Here is a 17,203-nt window from a genome sequence, read left to right as displayed (position 1 = left end):
CACCCCCTATGCCTAGGGCTCTGGATTTAGTGCCATTGTAGTGATAATCACGCGTGTATTGTTCATTAACATAGCCGAACCTTATTCCTGTGAGGTACCTTGTCTGTGACCCCCACAAGAGAAAAAGTCCCCCTGGGTGAGCAGAGCCATGGGGCCCCTCGTATGGTCCCGGCACAGCTCCGACTTGCTGCCGCACCTCTGGAAACGTGTTCATCAGCCCCAGACGCTGCTGGTGACAAATGACATTTTCTTTGCCTTTGTACACTAGGGCGTAAGATGTGACGTTTACATTCAAGATCAATTATTTTTAACTGAAGAATGATAGCCTTGTGTCTAAGTTATCTCGGGGCTTAATTCACATCAGTTAAAGCTTTTCAAAGGCTTATTAAAATTCCTTAAGTGTGTCCAACTTATCAGCAGTTGAGTGTCAATGGCATTATACAAATGTTGCTATTGGAAATAACTGTTAAGTATTGTTTGACTATATTATTCTCATATATATATATTACACCTGTGACTATTAATACTACTTAGTACTGACATGACTCCTTTCATCTGGTGATCATAAAGGCATCGCCCAGGAAAGCAAGTACCATTCTCCCCTTTCTAAATATGGGGAAAGTGTAATGTCCAACAACTCCTACTTGGGTTTAATATCTTCCACTGAATCCTACCAGGCATGGCTCTCGGTTTTTAACAAGGCTTCTTTTATTTGTGCTGCTGTGGCACCTAAACCTTTCCCCCTGGCACCCGGGCAGTGCTGTCTTCTGTGTGGGCAAGTGCAGGGTGAGGATGCGGCTCCTTTGCTGAGGCCCTTGCGATGCTGGAAAATGTATAGATCAACATACTGAGCAGTGCAGAAACAGTTCAGCAGCCAATGTTAAGGAGCAAAGGAAAGTTTGAGAGGAACGTGGAAGGGTTTTGCATGGGGGAGGAGGCTTTGTGGCTTTTTCTGATAAGTGTCTATGCTGGTGGGAAATATGGGAGAATCTGATCACAGAGGCTGGCATTAATATCGTGGTGCTGTGAGAGAGGATGAAAAGGGAAGGGACAGTCTCTGAAGGGCCATGAATGCCATTAGCTCCGTGTTCCTGTGCTAATCCTCAGCAGGGAGGGAGGAAGAATCCTGGCTGTTGACTAAAGGTGCTCCATGTCCTGGCATCTGATGCAGCTGCAGGAGGTTGGGATGGGGTTGTTGATGTCCATGTGTGTGAATATCTGGTCAGAAACACTTGGGATTAATTCACAAGTGTTCTCATGCATGTTTTCTCTTCTTTCCCCCCACCTTGCTGTGTAAATATATGGATCCTACCCTTCTCGGGTAGTGGTGGAGACTTAGATTTTACACACGTTTGTATTTACTTCACATGGAGGTCCTACATAGAGAATGTTTTGATGAACTGGTCGTTTATTCCAGAAACCACTAGGTAGCAGTGTGAAATAAAGTTCTGCACCATTTCTCAGCCCAGCTGGCTTCAGCAGCACAAAGACAGCGCGAATTCCAAAATGTTTGGGTTCAATATGGGTACAGGTTGCAAGGAGGCACATTAAAACTTTCTCCAGTATTGGGTCCGCAGTCACGTGTGGGAGAAACCATCCAAGCTACAACTGTCACTAGAGATGCTTTTGGATGTTTCAGGCACTATTCAGCAAAATATTTGAGCACGCGCCCACCCTTGGTGCGGAGCTGCCTGTCTGTGCTGGCAAGGCAGATCAGAGCCTCGCACAGATGAAAGCCCCAGTTCAGAAGCACAAATACCTGTTATGTTTTATTCTGCTTGTAAGTGACTATTAGCACCAGAGCTCTGCAACACAGATGCTACAAACATTTCTGAAGTTAACCTTTGTGCTTTGATGGCGGCAGCTCCGTGTGACAGCTGAGATGTACTCAGGTTCACTGTGTATTATTCTTGTAATAAGCATTTTAGTCTCATAAAATGTCTTTTTGCTGGAATATAATTTTATAGATAACTTATGAACGGTGTCTAATATATTGATTCTTAGTGTGATACTTTATTTTCAGTTAAACTCTGAGTTTCTTGTATCTCAATCGGATTTATTAATTCTTATAAGATCCATTATATTTCTAACCTTCACTGGAATATACCACAGAGGAAAATGCATTAGCTTGATTGAATGCATTAAGGTTTATTCTTCCAAATGAATGGAGTCAGGTAAAAATCGGGTTTTAATTATTAATTTGTTTTTATTAAAATTACTTGAGTTAGAGCATATAAATACTTTGGATTATTAATCCCAAAATTACTCTAAAAATAAAATTGGCAAGTTAACTTTTATCTTCTGAGCTTCTGCAAGTTAGTAAGTTAACTTTCTGCATTTTATTTGACTCAGCTAGATATAGTCAACTGTCTAATAGCCTATAGAGCAGCTTATGTACATTTATACTTGAATACCCAGCAGCTAACTGTACTGTGTGTGACTGCAACAGCACCATATCACTGCTTTTTAAAATTAGACCTCCCTCTGGCTGCCCCAGGGAGAGGAGACATGATAAAAGGATTGAGCATCGTGCTCTGCAATAACTGCTGGGCTTCAGCGCTCAAGTTACGGAAACTCTGAGCTGCTGCCAGAAAGGTCCGCGTGGTCCCTGGCTTTAGGGATCATGGTGTGCACGCTGGTCATTGCCAAAACTTTAGAGAACTTCAGCATCAGTGTTAGCTGAGGAGCTGGAAATCAGGATAAGGACTGATCTGCTGTGGCTGTACCTAATGTAATGGCTTTTCTACCCGCAAAAACCAGGCAATTAGACCAGTGATTGTTGTAGGTCCCTTCCAACTGAACTATTCTATTCTAAAATACTTATGTTCACAAAAGCATTTTTTGACTTGGCTATAATTCACAGCTGCGGGGGAAATGCATGGAAAGTGCTGACCAAAAAGGGCAAAGTGTGCTAAATACTGCCTCTCACCTCTTCTAGCCAAAGACATCCCAATTTAAACCAAAACAAATGTTCTTATTTTGCCCTGACAAGGGCCTTGGTTGCTTGATATTTTCAACCTTTTTATAGGTTGGACCACTGTGGCTTACAGCAAAATAACATTGTGGCATCCCCTGTTGCTCTAACAGTGTCTGTTAACACTTGCAGGGCGGTTGCTTTACCTTATCTGGTTACTTCTGCAAGCGAGTTATGTGGTATTTTCATCCCCCTGAAGATTTATAGTGACCTCTCGGGAACCTTAATCGCTGGATCAATACGCTCCTGACACCTGTAAATCAACATAAACTTGACCCTTGGTCTTGACAAATCTATCACCACAGTGCCCTTTATTTTCAAGCATCCCCATTGTGAGGAGCACTGGGGATTTGGGCTGGATGGAAATGGTTATGGTGGCAGTGCAGAACCCCCGTCCATCTCAAGGTCAAAAGCCAAAATGATAAATGAAGAACTTGCCTGGGGTACCTGGGAGCAGCGCTGAGACAAAGGGGGAGATGCTTGGGGAAAGGTCCCCCCAGGGTTTTGGGGTAGAGCCAGGTGGCCAGGAGGACGGGCAACTGGCTGAGATGCTGTCCCTGTGGCTGAGCTCGATGTCTGGGGAAGAGCTCTGTAAAATGTCGTATTCGGTGAACGAGCTGTTCCCCTCCTTGGGGACTTCTGATAAGACGAGATCTGCTGCTTTAAAAAGCTGCTGGTTGTGCTCATCCTATCTTTAGCTCTTTGGAAAAGTTGGTTCTTCTCTGAGCAGAGGCTTTCCCTGCACTCACTGCCTTCTCAATCCATTTTTCCGTTCAGTCCCTCAAAGGAGGGATTTCTGTCTGTGTCGTTGTATCCTGCCTGCATTCAGCAGGCGATGGAGGACCCTTGTTCCTCACCTGAGCCCTGTCTCCATAATGCAACACGTGAGGTTGAATGACTGTGTCTAGAGACTCTGCATCAAACGAATGTCAGAATTAGAATAGGGTCTTCCCAATTTCAAGATCTCACTAACCCCGAGTTTACTGAAAAAAGTGAAGCAGCAAGCAGTGTGCACTGCAGCAATAATAAGCATGGGTAAAGAGTACTCTTCAGAATAGCTAATTACAGCAAGGCTGTATTTACAGAGTGATTTTCTTATCTTTTCCCAAAAACGTTGTCACTGACGCAGTGTCAGTGACTCAGAAATTCTCAAACCATGAGTTCTGTTTTCAAGAAAAGAATAAATTAAAAAAAAAAGAATGAAGTCTTGAGGCTCACATTATTTACAGGAGTTTTAAAATCAGTTGAGAAAAACTTCTAATTTTCTTTCAGAAGGTGGGTGGGATGCTGCTGCCCTGGCTTATCCAACAGGGATGCTCTCAAAGGAGGTTTTTCATTTGAGAGCATTTACCTAATGCGCTTTGAAGAGGATGATGCTCTTCAACTGGCACACACCAAAACCTGCAAAATTTGAGTCATGTTATTTCAGCTAAAAAAATTAACACGGTGGTGTAAGTGGGAACAAAGTGCTTGAATAGCCTTTCCAGTCCCAAACACCTGTACGTCAGTCTGAACTTGACTCCTGTAATTTATGCATGCAATGTTGACTTCTAGATGAGAGGACCAAGTAGAGCTAATGAGTCTCGATGTCTTGATTTCAGCTGCAGTTGGGAGCAGCTGCTTGAAGGGAAGGGACCTGCCTAGGAAATGAAAGGAATGGCCATCTGGGAGGCAGAAGGAGGTGAAAATAGTCAGGACACATTTCCTACTCTGCAGTTAATCAGGCTCTCTGTCATCCAAGACAAATCTTGGAGGGTCAACTTGGCTTTCCTGGAGAAGAGTCTTTAAAACCAAGTGATTATGTGCTAGTAGTAAGGGTATGTTTTACTGTTGGGAACAAGTAAGCGTCTGACTTTGGCAAAATACCCTCTTTGCTTTGCTTTGGCTACACACTGAGGTTTGAATGGATCTAGCCCCAAAATACCTTTCTACATGAGACAAGTTGAGCAGAGCAGTGTTGATGTTTGCCAGAAGAGCATTGTGTGTCACTGGAACTGGAATCATGGCTTCTTGATGCTGTAAAGCTGGAAAAAGAGCCTTAAACTTAAGTCTGGGTCTCAATTACGTGACACTTGGAAACGTATTTGTATCCGGTCTGTGCTTTGGGAGCTCCCTTGCTCCATCTAAAGGTTTTTAATGCCAAAAAGTACTAGTAAAATGGTCTAGCCTACTATCTTCTCTGATACTGTCCAAAGTGTCTTCCTTGTTATGTTCTCCTGACCTTTCTCTGAGTGCATAAAATAGGAGTGTGGTTCCTACTATCCAATACAATTATCCCTGCTAGAAACCTTGTGTAACTCTTGCCATGACCAAGAAGTCAGAAAGGCAAAGGTATAGAAGAAGAAACCTTTGGTATTATAGTAATGATGTGTATTTGCTAAATGTAAGTAGTTACAGTCAGATAGGGTTCAAAGCACCAAGTCATTATCATCTAGGGAAAAATAAGGGAAAATCTAGATGTGTAAAAGGAAAATTTTGCTAGTGATTTTTATTGGATTTAAAATAAGATTGGAATCTGAAATGGATTCTCTCATTCAGAAATTTTCACCAGGGCTCAGCTTTTGGTGCAGGAGCTTTGATGTGAAACTTTGGGGCTTCACCGCTAATGTTTCCTGATCTTCAAAGTAACTTGAGCTAAATCCCTGTTTCTGGGTGTATCGCTTCACCGACATGTGAAATGGTGATCCTGGTAGCTTGTAGGGATGGTGGTGATCTGATAAGTAACTCTTCTATGTGTGGTGCTTTGAAACCCTGATGTGAAAGAATGGAAGAAACATAGTTTATTATTTTCTTATAGGACCAAAACCAGGTATTTGGTGGCTGTAGCCATCAGGTATTGTTTCTGCCCTGCTGATCCCACCACACAGGTTGATTTCAGCCTGTGTAATCTGGACATGGGCTGCCAAAAGGCATCCGTCATCTCCTCGTGTGGCCTTGTACCACCTGCCTGTCTCGTGCAAGGCCAGCAATTAAAATGTAAGGTAATGAAGACAGCAAGACATGAAAGAGCTTTTCACTAGCAGATCAAAGGCACAGAGCACAGTGTTTTCACAACTGAAATATTGAGACCAATAGGACTGGAAATGTGGTTGGGAAAACAAAAAACCAAGGAGGATATTTGGGAATTAGCCTGCAACTATTCAGTGTGCTGCACTATGAGTGGTTCTCTCATAGCACTCTGAATTTTGTTTTGGTAGGGAAAAATATCAAGTACTTCCTTTCATCTTGTTACCTGGGAAATAAACTGTGTGTGAGTACAAACAAAATGCTGTAGGAAGGGCTAGTGCTGAGGATTGAATAAGGAAATTTGGCTACCAGTACGGATGCCTCATTGTGTAAGAAATCATTTAGGCTTCAGTTCTCAAGGTGAAACACTGGTGGGCTTTAAAGCAGCGTCTGAACAGACAAACATAATCACTCTCACTGATTTGGGTTGGGCTTTTTTTGTGCATCTAAAAGGAGAAATTAGCCTGAGGTCCCAGACGGGCACGCTGGATGCCTGTGAGTGTTGGGTGAGAGATATGGCAGAACGTCTCTTTTTATAGCAGCAATTCCCCTTTCATACCTTCAGAACCAGGGCTGGGTTAAGTAAAGCAATTTTCTGTCATTGCTTGAAAGGGGCTGACTATAAAGATGCCAGTGAACAACCTGCGATCTGAGCACAGCAAACCCATGTGCTTGGTGGCTATAGGATGGAGACTCTTGAAATACCTATTGATATGCAGGGTGTGGATTACTTTCTGGGCATGTAATTGAAAAGAAAAACTCGGATATAGCCTGTAACCCAGAACAAATACAAAAATTATGCTAATCCTTATAACCAGAGATAAATAGCATAAGGATACTAGACCCTTAGCATGGGAGGATGCCAGAAATGTAGCAGGGTGTCAGCATGTCCGTCTACTTCCACTCCGAGCGCTTATATGCATGTTGGTATGAGAGTCTTCCATGGGATTAACGGTGTCTGTAAAGTGAAGTGTGTGTAATTGCAGGGTGGATCTGGACCTGTCTCTGTGGGTATGAGGCAGAGAGGGAAGCAGCAGCTGACACTGCACAAGGCATAAAGCAGTGCATGAAATCTCAAGTCAACCAAGATTTATATTTTCCTTCCCTGAAACAGCATAAATCATCTCACTGATATTGTTAAAGCTCACTTGCTGAAGCCAGGCAGTAGGACTTTGTCCACGGTTTTTTTGTACTTAAAAAATAAATGAAAATTACTTACTTGACTGAAACAGTTTTGGAATTTTTTTTTGGTGACTTGTTTTTTAACGGCTGCTCTCGATGACAGCCAGCCAGCACTGTGCACATGTCTGTGCACTGCACCTCCGCTGACTGTTCTGAAAGCAGCTTTTATTTTTCACAGACAGTGAGGAGTACAGAAAAAAAATCCTTGCCAGGAAGATGGGATTTGGGGGCAATTTCTGGGAGCCAGTACTATGACTTATTCAAAGCTTGTGCTGGAGGACAATGCAATCTGTTTAGGAAATGTCTACTGTGCTAAAATAAACTATGGTATATTCTTGCAGCTGCAAAGTGCACTAAATCCTATTCCCAATACACAGAACACCTAGAAAAATGTTTCTGAGAGTAGGTGGTTTTAACTGTGGAAGTTAACAATTTGTTCAACTACGAGGTTTGTTGGTTTTAGGACTAAATTTCTATATTGCCTTTCTAAAAGATAATTGTAATGCTTCTGACTGAATAGTAGTTAGAGCAGTTCACAGAATTTGAAATACTTGACAAACTTGCTTTTCTTTTCCTGTTTGAGCCTGATAACTCCTGTACATTAGTATCACTCATGTTTGGTTCTCCTTCAGCCTACCCCTTTACACAAACAGTAATTTAGCTCCAGCATGTCTCACTGGAACCCCTAAGTGTTTTCCAACCCTAAGAAATACAATTACTTTAGCCACTAAGAGATTCCACCTCTTTGCAGGATAGGTTTTCTTTTGGACAACCTATTTTTCCAGCACATCAAACTAAGCAAGTGTTGAGCTATCCCTGCAAATCACATTGGTCAACTCCTGTGCTTGTGTAGCCCCTGCTTAGAGTTATGTAGGAGTGAGAGTGTGCTGGTGCTGACCCAATTGCGAACACGATGGATGCTCCTTTCTAATGGAGCTGGGAAAAGTGCCCAGATCTCCTGACTTACAGACTTGTGTTTTAGAGATTTGCCCGTGCTGTTTGGACACACAAAATAAATAATTTTTTTAAGCAGAGATGACTTAGCAGGCATGTTATTGTCTTGGTGGACTTAGTGCATCGATTGCTCAGCATATAGAGCTGGTTTAAGAATGCCTCATTTTGCTCTTCTGAATTTTCATCTCTCTTCCTGGGCTTCTTTCAGCTTTTCCTCTTGCTCAGTTTCTGGGAAACAGTTAATTTTCTGTCTTATCCTGCTTCTTAGTGTATTCATGCAGACTCTGTTGATGTGGCTGGTATGTGATTTGCAGTTCCAGTAACTCCTTTACACAAAGATGGGGAAATTCACCTATTTTTACTCATCTCAGCTGGCCCATCAGGTCTAGTAGCCGTTTCAGGCAGCAGTCTGGGACAAGTCTATGCTATGCAATACTAGGGTAGAAATGGTAGAGATGCCTTAAAGCTGGTCGGTTAGCTGTAGCACAACAGAACAACCTTCACTGTACCTAGAAGCAGCAGCAATAACCTAGTTCAGCTGGTGCTTTGCTCTGTGTTTTCGGCTGACTGCAATTGGAAGTAAAAAGAGGGGAGTTTGAGATCCTTAAAGATCCCTTGTTGGTACCTGGAAGGGAAAAATCTGTGTGGATCAGTGCGCTACCCATGAAACAGAGGAAGCTGCAGGGAGAAGACCTCTCTTGAGGCTGGGCTAGGGGTTGCACTGAAATAATAAAGCAAGCTGTTTTGAGAGAGGGAAAGCTGGTGGGGAAAAAAAAAAGCGCCCTTCTAAAATTCCTTTTGGTGTGGAAGTGAACTAGGGAGAAGTTAGGAAAAGCCTGTGGCTGACAGACTGCTCTGAGCTTAAGGTTTTTGCTAAATGGGACTTTCTTACTGAATGATGTTTTGGAGTGGCAGGGTTTAAAAAGGCTGCAGAGACAGGTAGTAATTTTCAAGTAACTTATTCCATGTCATTTTGCTATGCCTTGACTGACTAGCTTTCCCAAATGCATTGCCAGTGCTTGATCTTCTGTTAAGAGAAATCTCCACTTCCCTCTCTTTCTGCATCAAAATGTAGCATCGAGTTCGTGCTGTAGTCAATAACTAACCACCCAGGAAAGAAAAATCAGACTCCAGCCTGAAAGCCTACCCCTTTCTCAATTTGGAGACAACATAGAGTAGCATTTTAAAGGTGTTGATTCTTCTTAATAATCCCCATTAACAAGAAATCACTTACTGCTGATAGTGATCTAAACTGTTGTCAGTGAGATGAATTAGGAGCAGGGAGATAGAAAGAGAGGGTTGTTGGTCTGTTGTTTTCCTGTTAGGCTTCTCAGGAACATTAAAACATTTAGATAATTCCTACCAGGACCATATCTCACTCCAGAGAATAACTTACTATGTGAAAACTCCTTGAACTTAAGGAATTAAATTCTGACCACAGATGCACTTTAGGAATTGCAGGCTTGTTATTTGGGGAAAAAAATTACTTCAGTTTCTACAAAACTGCTAAAGGCGAGGGATTTGGTATCAGTCCCTTTCAGCTGACAACTTGTTCCTGTACAAATTGGATGCATTCCAAATAGTTTATACAAACCTACCATATGCAATTTGTCTCAAGAAGATGAGTGGTGCTGAGCTGCACTTGCCCTGTTACCTTCAGGTGGAGTTGAGACACTGAATTCTTCTAAAATAACTGGTGTAAAGCAGAGAGATGAATGCCAGTGCCAGGCCATGTAATTAGAAAAAAAAAAAAAAAAAGAGGAAAGGACAGTAAAATTAAATCCATGTGCAAATCTTATTAAAATCTCTTTCCTGCACCCCTTAGCATGCCTCCAAACACGGAGAAGATCTCTGATTTTAGGTTCCTTGGGAAAATGCCACTACACTGGATGTTCTGCTGCAATAATACTTTCCAAGCACGGGCTTTTCCTATTGCTCTGTAGGCAGGGAATCATGGCAAGTTTGATGCATTCAGTTTTTCTAAGCATTTGAGAGGACTGGGTTCAGGAGAACACACCTCTATGTGTGCCAACAACCTGGGTGCCTGTGGGAGTCCTGGAGAGACCTTTTAATGCTGCCTGACCCTCTTGGCTGTGCTGGCCGGGGAGCCTGCTCTGGCTGCGGAGCTGCAGGTGAGGCACACCTGGAAGAGCAGGACTAGCAGCAATGGGGTCTTTCCGCATGTGAAGGCAGTGAAGCCCCTCTTAGCCAAACTCAGCGTGCTGGGCGTTAGTTCCTACTGTATATCTCTCTTCCACTTCCCCCTAATCCAGCAAATGAAAGGTCCTCAACCGAGCCTGCCTCTGGGCTGCTGAGCCTGTGCCAGAGCTGGGCTGCTGTGCTCGGCCTCGGCCGGCTGCAGTTGTGTCCTCTGCTTAAATCGCTTCCTGAACCGGCTCCAAGGCTCCGGCTGCTGCTCCAAGCCCCTGTTTTATCCTGCCCTGCATCTGCTCGTGATGCAATTCCCACAGGAATGGGGAAGCGTGGGGAGGAGGGGAGCGTGTGAGCAGCGGTGTTGGGCAAGGGCTGTAGCGCGTCCATCCCTCTCGAGAATGAACACAACGCAGTCCTGGAAATCGGACCCGAAGCCAGTGCCTAGAACAGCCTCTGCAGAGCAACAGCAGACACCGGATTCCTTGATTGCTGATTGCTGTAGCTTTGAAATGTTGTGGGAGGAAAATAAGCAGATTCAAAGAAATTTAAGGGATTGGAGGAAGGGAAGGGATGCTCAGAGTAAGAGGAGAGGGGTGCCGTGTTGATACATGGAGCTACGTTTTCCTGTGGCTGTTCCTGGAGTCTCAGTGCGGTTCACCTTGGTGGACCACTTAATAAAGCACCCTGCTCAGAGCCAGCTTCTGAAAGAAGCAGTTCAAGTTTTAGCTAATATTAATGCTTTTCACCTATGTTAACTCAGGACTTGGCCAGGATCAGAGTTCAGAGAGCCTACAGGAGACAGGACAAGTTCTGCAGCGGCGGGATGCAGCTGCCGGTGTTGCCAGCATCAGAGTAGGGTGTGTGCATAGATCAGGGAAACGGAGGCACCAAATTGTGACTCCCCCACAGCAGCCAGCCCTGCTCTCCCCTGCCCCACGCTGTGCTCTGGGGCTCGTGGGAAGGTGGGCACCCTTGGCCCTCTTGAGGTGGAATATTTTCTGGCTAACCTGCTGCCTCTCTACCACCTGCTGAAGTCTCAGAGTCCTTCCAGCTCAAAGACTGTGTGGGAAGCAGGCAAAAGTCAACAGGCAGCCAGTGATCCCAGCACTGGAGAGGTTTCAAATGAGGAGGAGAAGCAGCCTTTGCCGAGCCCTGGGCAGGTGTCTGTGCCCCGCGCTGCGTTGGGGGCTTTGTGAGCAGCACTGAGCTCTCCTCTTCCATTTGTAGGGATAGGAAGGAGGTCGGAGCTCCTTGTCTGTGCAATCCTACCTCGGGAGGGGGGGTGGGGGGGTGAGGTCGGTCCCCTTGGGGAGGAGGGTAGAGGCTGCAGGCAGCTTCCATTCACCGGCAGCCTTTCATCCCATGTCCCAGGGCCACAGCCACCCTGTCTCCATCCCTGTTTACTGATGGGGCCGATAGGACCAAGGCAGGAGAGGTTGCAGGTTCCCCTAATCGCCTTATCAGCGGGCCGGACAGTCTCAGACACTCGGAGGATGTTTTGACTGCGCTGAATTACAATGTTTGTTGTTTCTCACTCCAAATAATTGACATTTGATAGCGACTACTGGAAAAGCGGCCGAGAGCCGGGCAGGGGGGAGCCCCGCTCTCCTCCCCACGGCAATTTGGGGGGCAAGAGGGGGTCCCTCTGCCCCTCCGGGGTGCAAAAATCTCCTGCAGATGCGCTGCGGGCAAAGCCCGATCGCCTTGGTTTATGGCTTGGGGTATTTGCACCCCCTTGGCATCGCTTTTCCGTGCAGGGAAGAATCCAGCCCCTCGCTCCTGGAGGCTGGGAGCGACGGGGACACGGACTGGGGAGGGAAAGGGACGCGGCATAGCGGATTCTGCCCGGGCTGCGACCTCAAAAAGCAGCTTTGAAATTCCGTTTGAAAGGCGTTAGAACACAAGCACCGTTTGCAGGCGTCGAAACGGGGATCGGCTGAAATTACGGGAGGGCTACAAGGAGCGAGGAGGCAGGGAAAAAGGCTCCCGGGACCCGAGGAGGATGCTGAGGGACCCGAGGAGGATGCTGAGGGACCCGAGGAGGATGCTGAGGGAGCCGGAGCGCGCAAGGAACGCCAGGGACGAGCAGAGGTTAAGCCACTCACTTTAATTAACAACCCGCTGATCTCCATCAGCTTGTACAGCAAAGGGAAACACGTACGAAGGGGCCAGGGGCGGACAGTGCATTTCAAGGCTAACTCACGTTTTAGTGCATCACCCTACGGGGACCCGGCAGGTCGGAGTGTCCGTGTTCCTCGGCTGGAGTGGGATGTGATGGGGTGAGGGGGGGGCCTGTCCTCGGGGCCCCCGGCGTTTGCAAAGAGGGGGACTGGCGGGATGCTGAACTGACCGACCAGCGGGGAACCGTACGGGCAGTGCAAAAATTAAATGTGGATCTCAATAATAATTAGTTCAGAGTAAAAATTAAAAAGAGAAAAAGAAAAAAAAAAAAAGCTTGGTAGGTAGGACTTGGGTCGCTGTTTTTGGGAAGTGGAGGTTGGGTAGCTGTTGTTGGGAACAAGTCAAACAAAATGACTTTGTAGGAAGGAAGGAAGGGAATTATTGGGGTGAAGACTCCGCTGGAATGGGGAGTGAGAGAGGGTGGGAGGTGTGGGCAGCGCCGTGTTCCTTGGCCATCGCACGAAATCGTAGAATGGTTTGGGCTGGAAGGGACCTTAAAGATCAACCAGTTCCAACACCTCCCACGGGACCAGGCTGCTCGAGGCCCCATCCGACCTGGCCTTGAACACTTCCAGGGCTGGGGCATCCACCACTTCTCAGGGCAAATCCTGAAACCCTCCCCGCTGGAAACGGTCACGGCGCCAGCCGACTCCTCCGGGATGCTGCACCGACCCGTCCTCATCCCCCCGCAGCCTGGAAGCGTCCCTGGAGCGGGCGGCAGAGGCTGGGGGCGGCTCTACCAGGCTCGGATCCCGTGCAACGTGGAGATGCCCGCGTTCCCCTGCGGGATGGGCGCCTGCACCGAATTCAAGTCCCCTACGCTGAAGTTCATGAAGTTGTTGCCGGGCGCCGAGGGCTGCACGCTCTGCACAGACGGGTAGTTGCAGTTGTAGTTGGCGTTACAGGCGGGGCTGTTGTAGTTGGGGTACGCGGGGTAAGCGTTGTAGCTGTAGGGGTTGATGCTGACGTTGTAGGGAGAGCTGTAGGGAGCAGATTCCCCCAGGCAGGGCTTCCCATCGCGAACCAGCACCGGCACCGCGATCCGCCGCGGGGGAGGGATGCCCACCATCTCCAGGGTCTGGTCCTGTCTCTGCCTTTTGCATTTATACCTTCGATTCTGGAACCAGATTTTCACCTGGGTGGATGTGAGCTTTAGGACGTTCGCTAGGTGGTCTCTCTCCGGAGCCGAGAGGTATTTCTGCTGCTTGAACCTTCTCTCCAGTTCGTAGACTTGGGCTTGAGAAAAGAGGACACGAGGTTTCCTCCTTTTCCTCTGTCTGGGGCGCTCGGGATCTTCCAGGTCTCTTTTCTCCTGCTCCAGGCTCTTGTGCAGGGAGCACAGTTCTGCAGCGAAACAGATGGGCAAAGGGAAAAAGGAGGGGGGGTGAGAAGTAGAAAAAAATAAATCAATGTTCGCTAAACCGCATCCTCCGCTCGGTGCTGGGCCCGCAGGTCACCCCAGTGACCCGCTCCTGCAGCAGCGGGACGGGCTCCTTCTTTAAAAACCCCTTTAGCAATTTTCCGTCGGGTTTGGATTATTTTTTATGTTTATTTGTTAAAAAAAATAATTAAAAAAGGATCCTTCATACACCGATTTGATTCGCGGCTGCCTGTGCCCCAGCCTGAATTTGTCGCGTGTAGCCTTTGTACTGAATCCCACGCGACCTCACAAACGTACAAATTAGAAATTAGGTTTGTGAGCTATTTTTCTCTGGATAAGGCCTCGGGTACCGTCCCGCTGGGCTCGGGGGGCCCGGCCCGGGGTCGCTGCGACGCTTCCCTGGGGTGGGTCTGTCTGAAGATGCATCTGAAGATGCTTTTGCTCCCTCCTCACCTCGGGGTGGGATGCGGCGCCCCCCGCGCTGTCCCCTCATCCCTCCCTTGGCCAAGCTCCCTGTCCCGGGCTGGGGGTCGCTTCCCTGGCTTTACCTTTCTTTTCTGCCTTGGTATCCTTGGCTGAATCCATTTCCAAGTAGCTTTTAACGTAGTAGGAGCCGGGGAAGGCTGCGGGGGGCTTGTGCGGGTGGGCTTGGGGCATCTCCTCGGGCAGCGCGGGGGGCTCGGAGCCGAACGCCTCCTGCTTGAAGGTGGCCAGCATGCAGGAGGAGGAGGAGGAGAGCTCCATGGAGGAGGCCAGGCCGCTCTGGTGCTGTTCCAGGTTCAAAATGTCCTTGACCGAGAAGGGGGTCGTTGTCACAGGGCTAGGAAACATTGCTGAGGAGAGCGGGGCAGCGGCCGCAGCCCGGGGTCATGGAAAAGTAGGTGAGGAGCAGCCAAGCTGGAGCAGTGGTGGAGCGTGGGCTCTTGGAGGGGGCACATAGCATCCCGAGAGTAGCCTCGACTTGTGCACTGGAGCCAGGTAGGACCGGACCATAAGGGAAGGGAAGGAGGGACTAGGCAGTTTTTGGGTGACTTTAGCTTTCTATTGGCCAACATTGCGGTGATGGTATGAGAGATGCAAAGTTCCATGTCACCTAATATAGTAATACATCTCAAAAACATCCCCGCTCATTTAAAGGGGCGGCACTGTATTTATCCAGCTTTTCCCCGCTGAGTTTGTTGATCCATTAAAAAAAAAAAATTCAGAATGGCCTAATGTGTACAAAGCCACTATCTGATGCCATCGATCATACAGTCAGATTAAATAAACAGGCCGGGAGGAAACCATCAACCAAATATGTGCTGATTTCTTTTTTTTTAAGCTATGGAACGGAGGTTTCGGTTTTAGTCCTCTGCAATATCCGATCGCAGGAACTCGAAAATGGGAGTGAAGCGTGTTTGGGGGGAAATGTGCTGCTTCAGAATATCTGTATTAATATTCGCACAGAACACCTGCAAAATCCAGTTTATATAGAGCCCCTAAACTGCTTTCTCTGGCTGGTTTTGGAGGGGAGAAATGTTGGTTGGGTTTTATCCCTGTTTTTTTTTTTTTGTGAAGATTTCAAACAAAAATACCCCAGCACTGTCTGGAAGGGCTGGGAAACAAGAAAAGCCACCACCTAAATATAAAAACCCGCGGGCTGAAGGTGTTGCAAAGTCTCCAGGGGTCCTGGGGCAGGAGAGGAGCGAGTCAAGGACCCGGTCCCCGCAGCCCGGGGGGCGCAGGGCTCCTCGGTGTCTCCCTGGGAGTCACTAAAATCAACCCCAGCGGCCAAGTCGCAGGTTGGGGAGGGGCGGTAGGGCCCTTTCTGGCTTCAGGAGGGGAGAGGAAAATAAAGTAAATCTCCTCTAGCAACTTCTTGGGTGCCGAGATCCCGGTTCGGGGAGCCGAGGGGAGAAGCCCGCGGGCGGCGGGTGAGTTGGGGGGCTCCTCGGAAGGGCGAATTTTGCAAATCCTTTCCCCTCCGCCGATGGAGGAGACCCTCGGAGGGAGGGAGGGTGATAAACGGGGACACCTGCACTCTCCGGGCTGCTCCTCCCTGCACCCCGTGCTGGGTTTGTCTGTCCCGGCACCCTCGGGTTCCTTTCTGGGGGTCCCGGCTGTGTCCCCGGGCGATGCTGCGACCCCCGTCCCGCTCCCCGGGGCTCTGGAAGAGCTTTTATGTGTTCGAACCGGCTCTTGGAGCGCTCGCTGCCTACGGAGAGGCCTGAAATATCGCTGTTTAACGAGGGAGGGGGCGGCCGAGCGGCTGTATCCCTCTTCGGGGCTGCGCTTCCCTGGGAATCGGCTCGGAGGGGGTTTCCTCGGTGGCAGGAGAAGGATGAAGCGCTCGGGGGAGGTGGAGGCAGCTCGGCTGCGGGAGGGGGACCCGCGGCAGGACTTTGCGGAGTGTCTGCGGGACCCTCTGCTCTAACTTCGTTTCAAAGAATCATAGAATCACCAGCTTGGAAGAGACCCACCGGATCATCGAGTCCAACCATTCCCATCAAACACTAACCCATGTCCCTCAGCGCCTCGTCCACCCGCCCCTTAAACACCTCCAGGGAAGGTTCCTCCTTTTTATTACGAGCTAATCACGATAGGTCGGATAAATACCGAAAGTAATGAAATAATCCCGATCCTTTCTCCCTGTATCCAGACCCGCGGCCGCACTCTCGCCTCTCCTGGGGATGGAAGAAACGGGGTCCAGCGCTCCCTTCCTCCATCCCAGGCACGAAACCTCCTTCCCAGGTCAAGCTCGGCTGTGTTGAGGCTGTTCCTCGCCCCGGGGGCTCCCCAATTCCCCGTGACCCCGCAGGGGAAAGAGGGGGGACCCGGAGCGCATCCCCGGCCCGAGGGGAATCTCCGACTCTCAATTGAGGATTGAGGGGCTCCCTCCGGCCCCCCGGTCCCACGGCGGATCGATGCGGGCTCTGCTGCAGAGGGTGGAAGTGATTAATTGAACGATAAGCCGGAGCTATCATTTGGAATGTCATTAATGCGTCGGGGAGACATTCATTGGAGACAGACAGCGTTATCTCCGCTTTATCTTCAACAGTGCATCACTTCTAATACCGCAGTTTAGAAACAAATGGGGGCTTTAGCCTCAGCCCTTTCTCTTCGTGTTTATATTTTTGGAAGAATCGCAACTAGTGGGAGTCCCGGGCTCGCCCCCCTGATAAATGAACATTAGCACTTTTTAGAACTACTGTATCAACAAAAAGACCTGCGAGGCCGCAATAATTGGTGAAAAAGCAAACACTCCGCGAAGAGAGGCCGGGTCTGCTCTGTGTCCGGCTGATTGATGAATAAGTTACTGACACACAGCAGCTCACGGACTTTCCGGGTCGGGGCTCAGCATCCCTCCCCCGCTTCCCCATCCGCGTTTTCCC

At 48.2% G+C, this 17,203-nt stretch overlaps 1 protein-coding gene across 1 annotated transcript; it reads right to left on the bottom strand.

The window, feature by feature from the left end:
- Nucleotides 1-12,929: 12,929 nt before the first annotated feature.
- Nucleotides 12,930-14,982, bottom strand: NKX2-5 (NK2 homeobox 5). Its single transcript, XM_069869133.1, has 2 exons — nt 14,381-14,982; nt 12,930-13,795 (listed from the first exon to the last, which is right to left on the bottom strand). The coding sequence occupies exons 1-2, from the start codon at nt 14,661-14,663 to the stop codon at nt 13,188-13,190; spliced, it is 891 nt and encodes a 296-aa protein (XP_069725234.1). The 5' UTR covers nt 14,664-14,982; the 3' UTR covers nt 12,930-13,187.
- Between the last annotated feature and the right edge of the window lie 2,221 nt (nt 14,983-17,203).

This window comes from Phaenicophaeus curvirostris, chromosome 15, assembly GCF_032191515.1.
Source record: "Phaenicophaeus curvirostris isolate KB17595 chromosome 15, BPBGC_Pcur_1.0, whole genome shotgun sequence".
In the NCBI taxonomy this organism is placed as follows: domain Eukaryota; kingdom Metazoa; phylum Chordata; class Aves; order Cuculiformes; family Cuculidae; genus Phaenicophaeus; species Phaenicophaeus curvirostris.
This window is presented reverse-complemented; position numbering and strand designations above follow the sequence as displayed.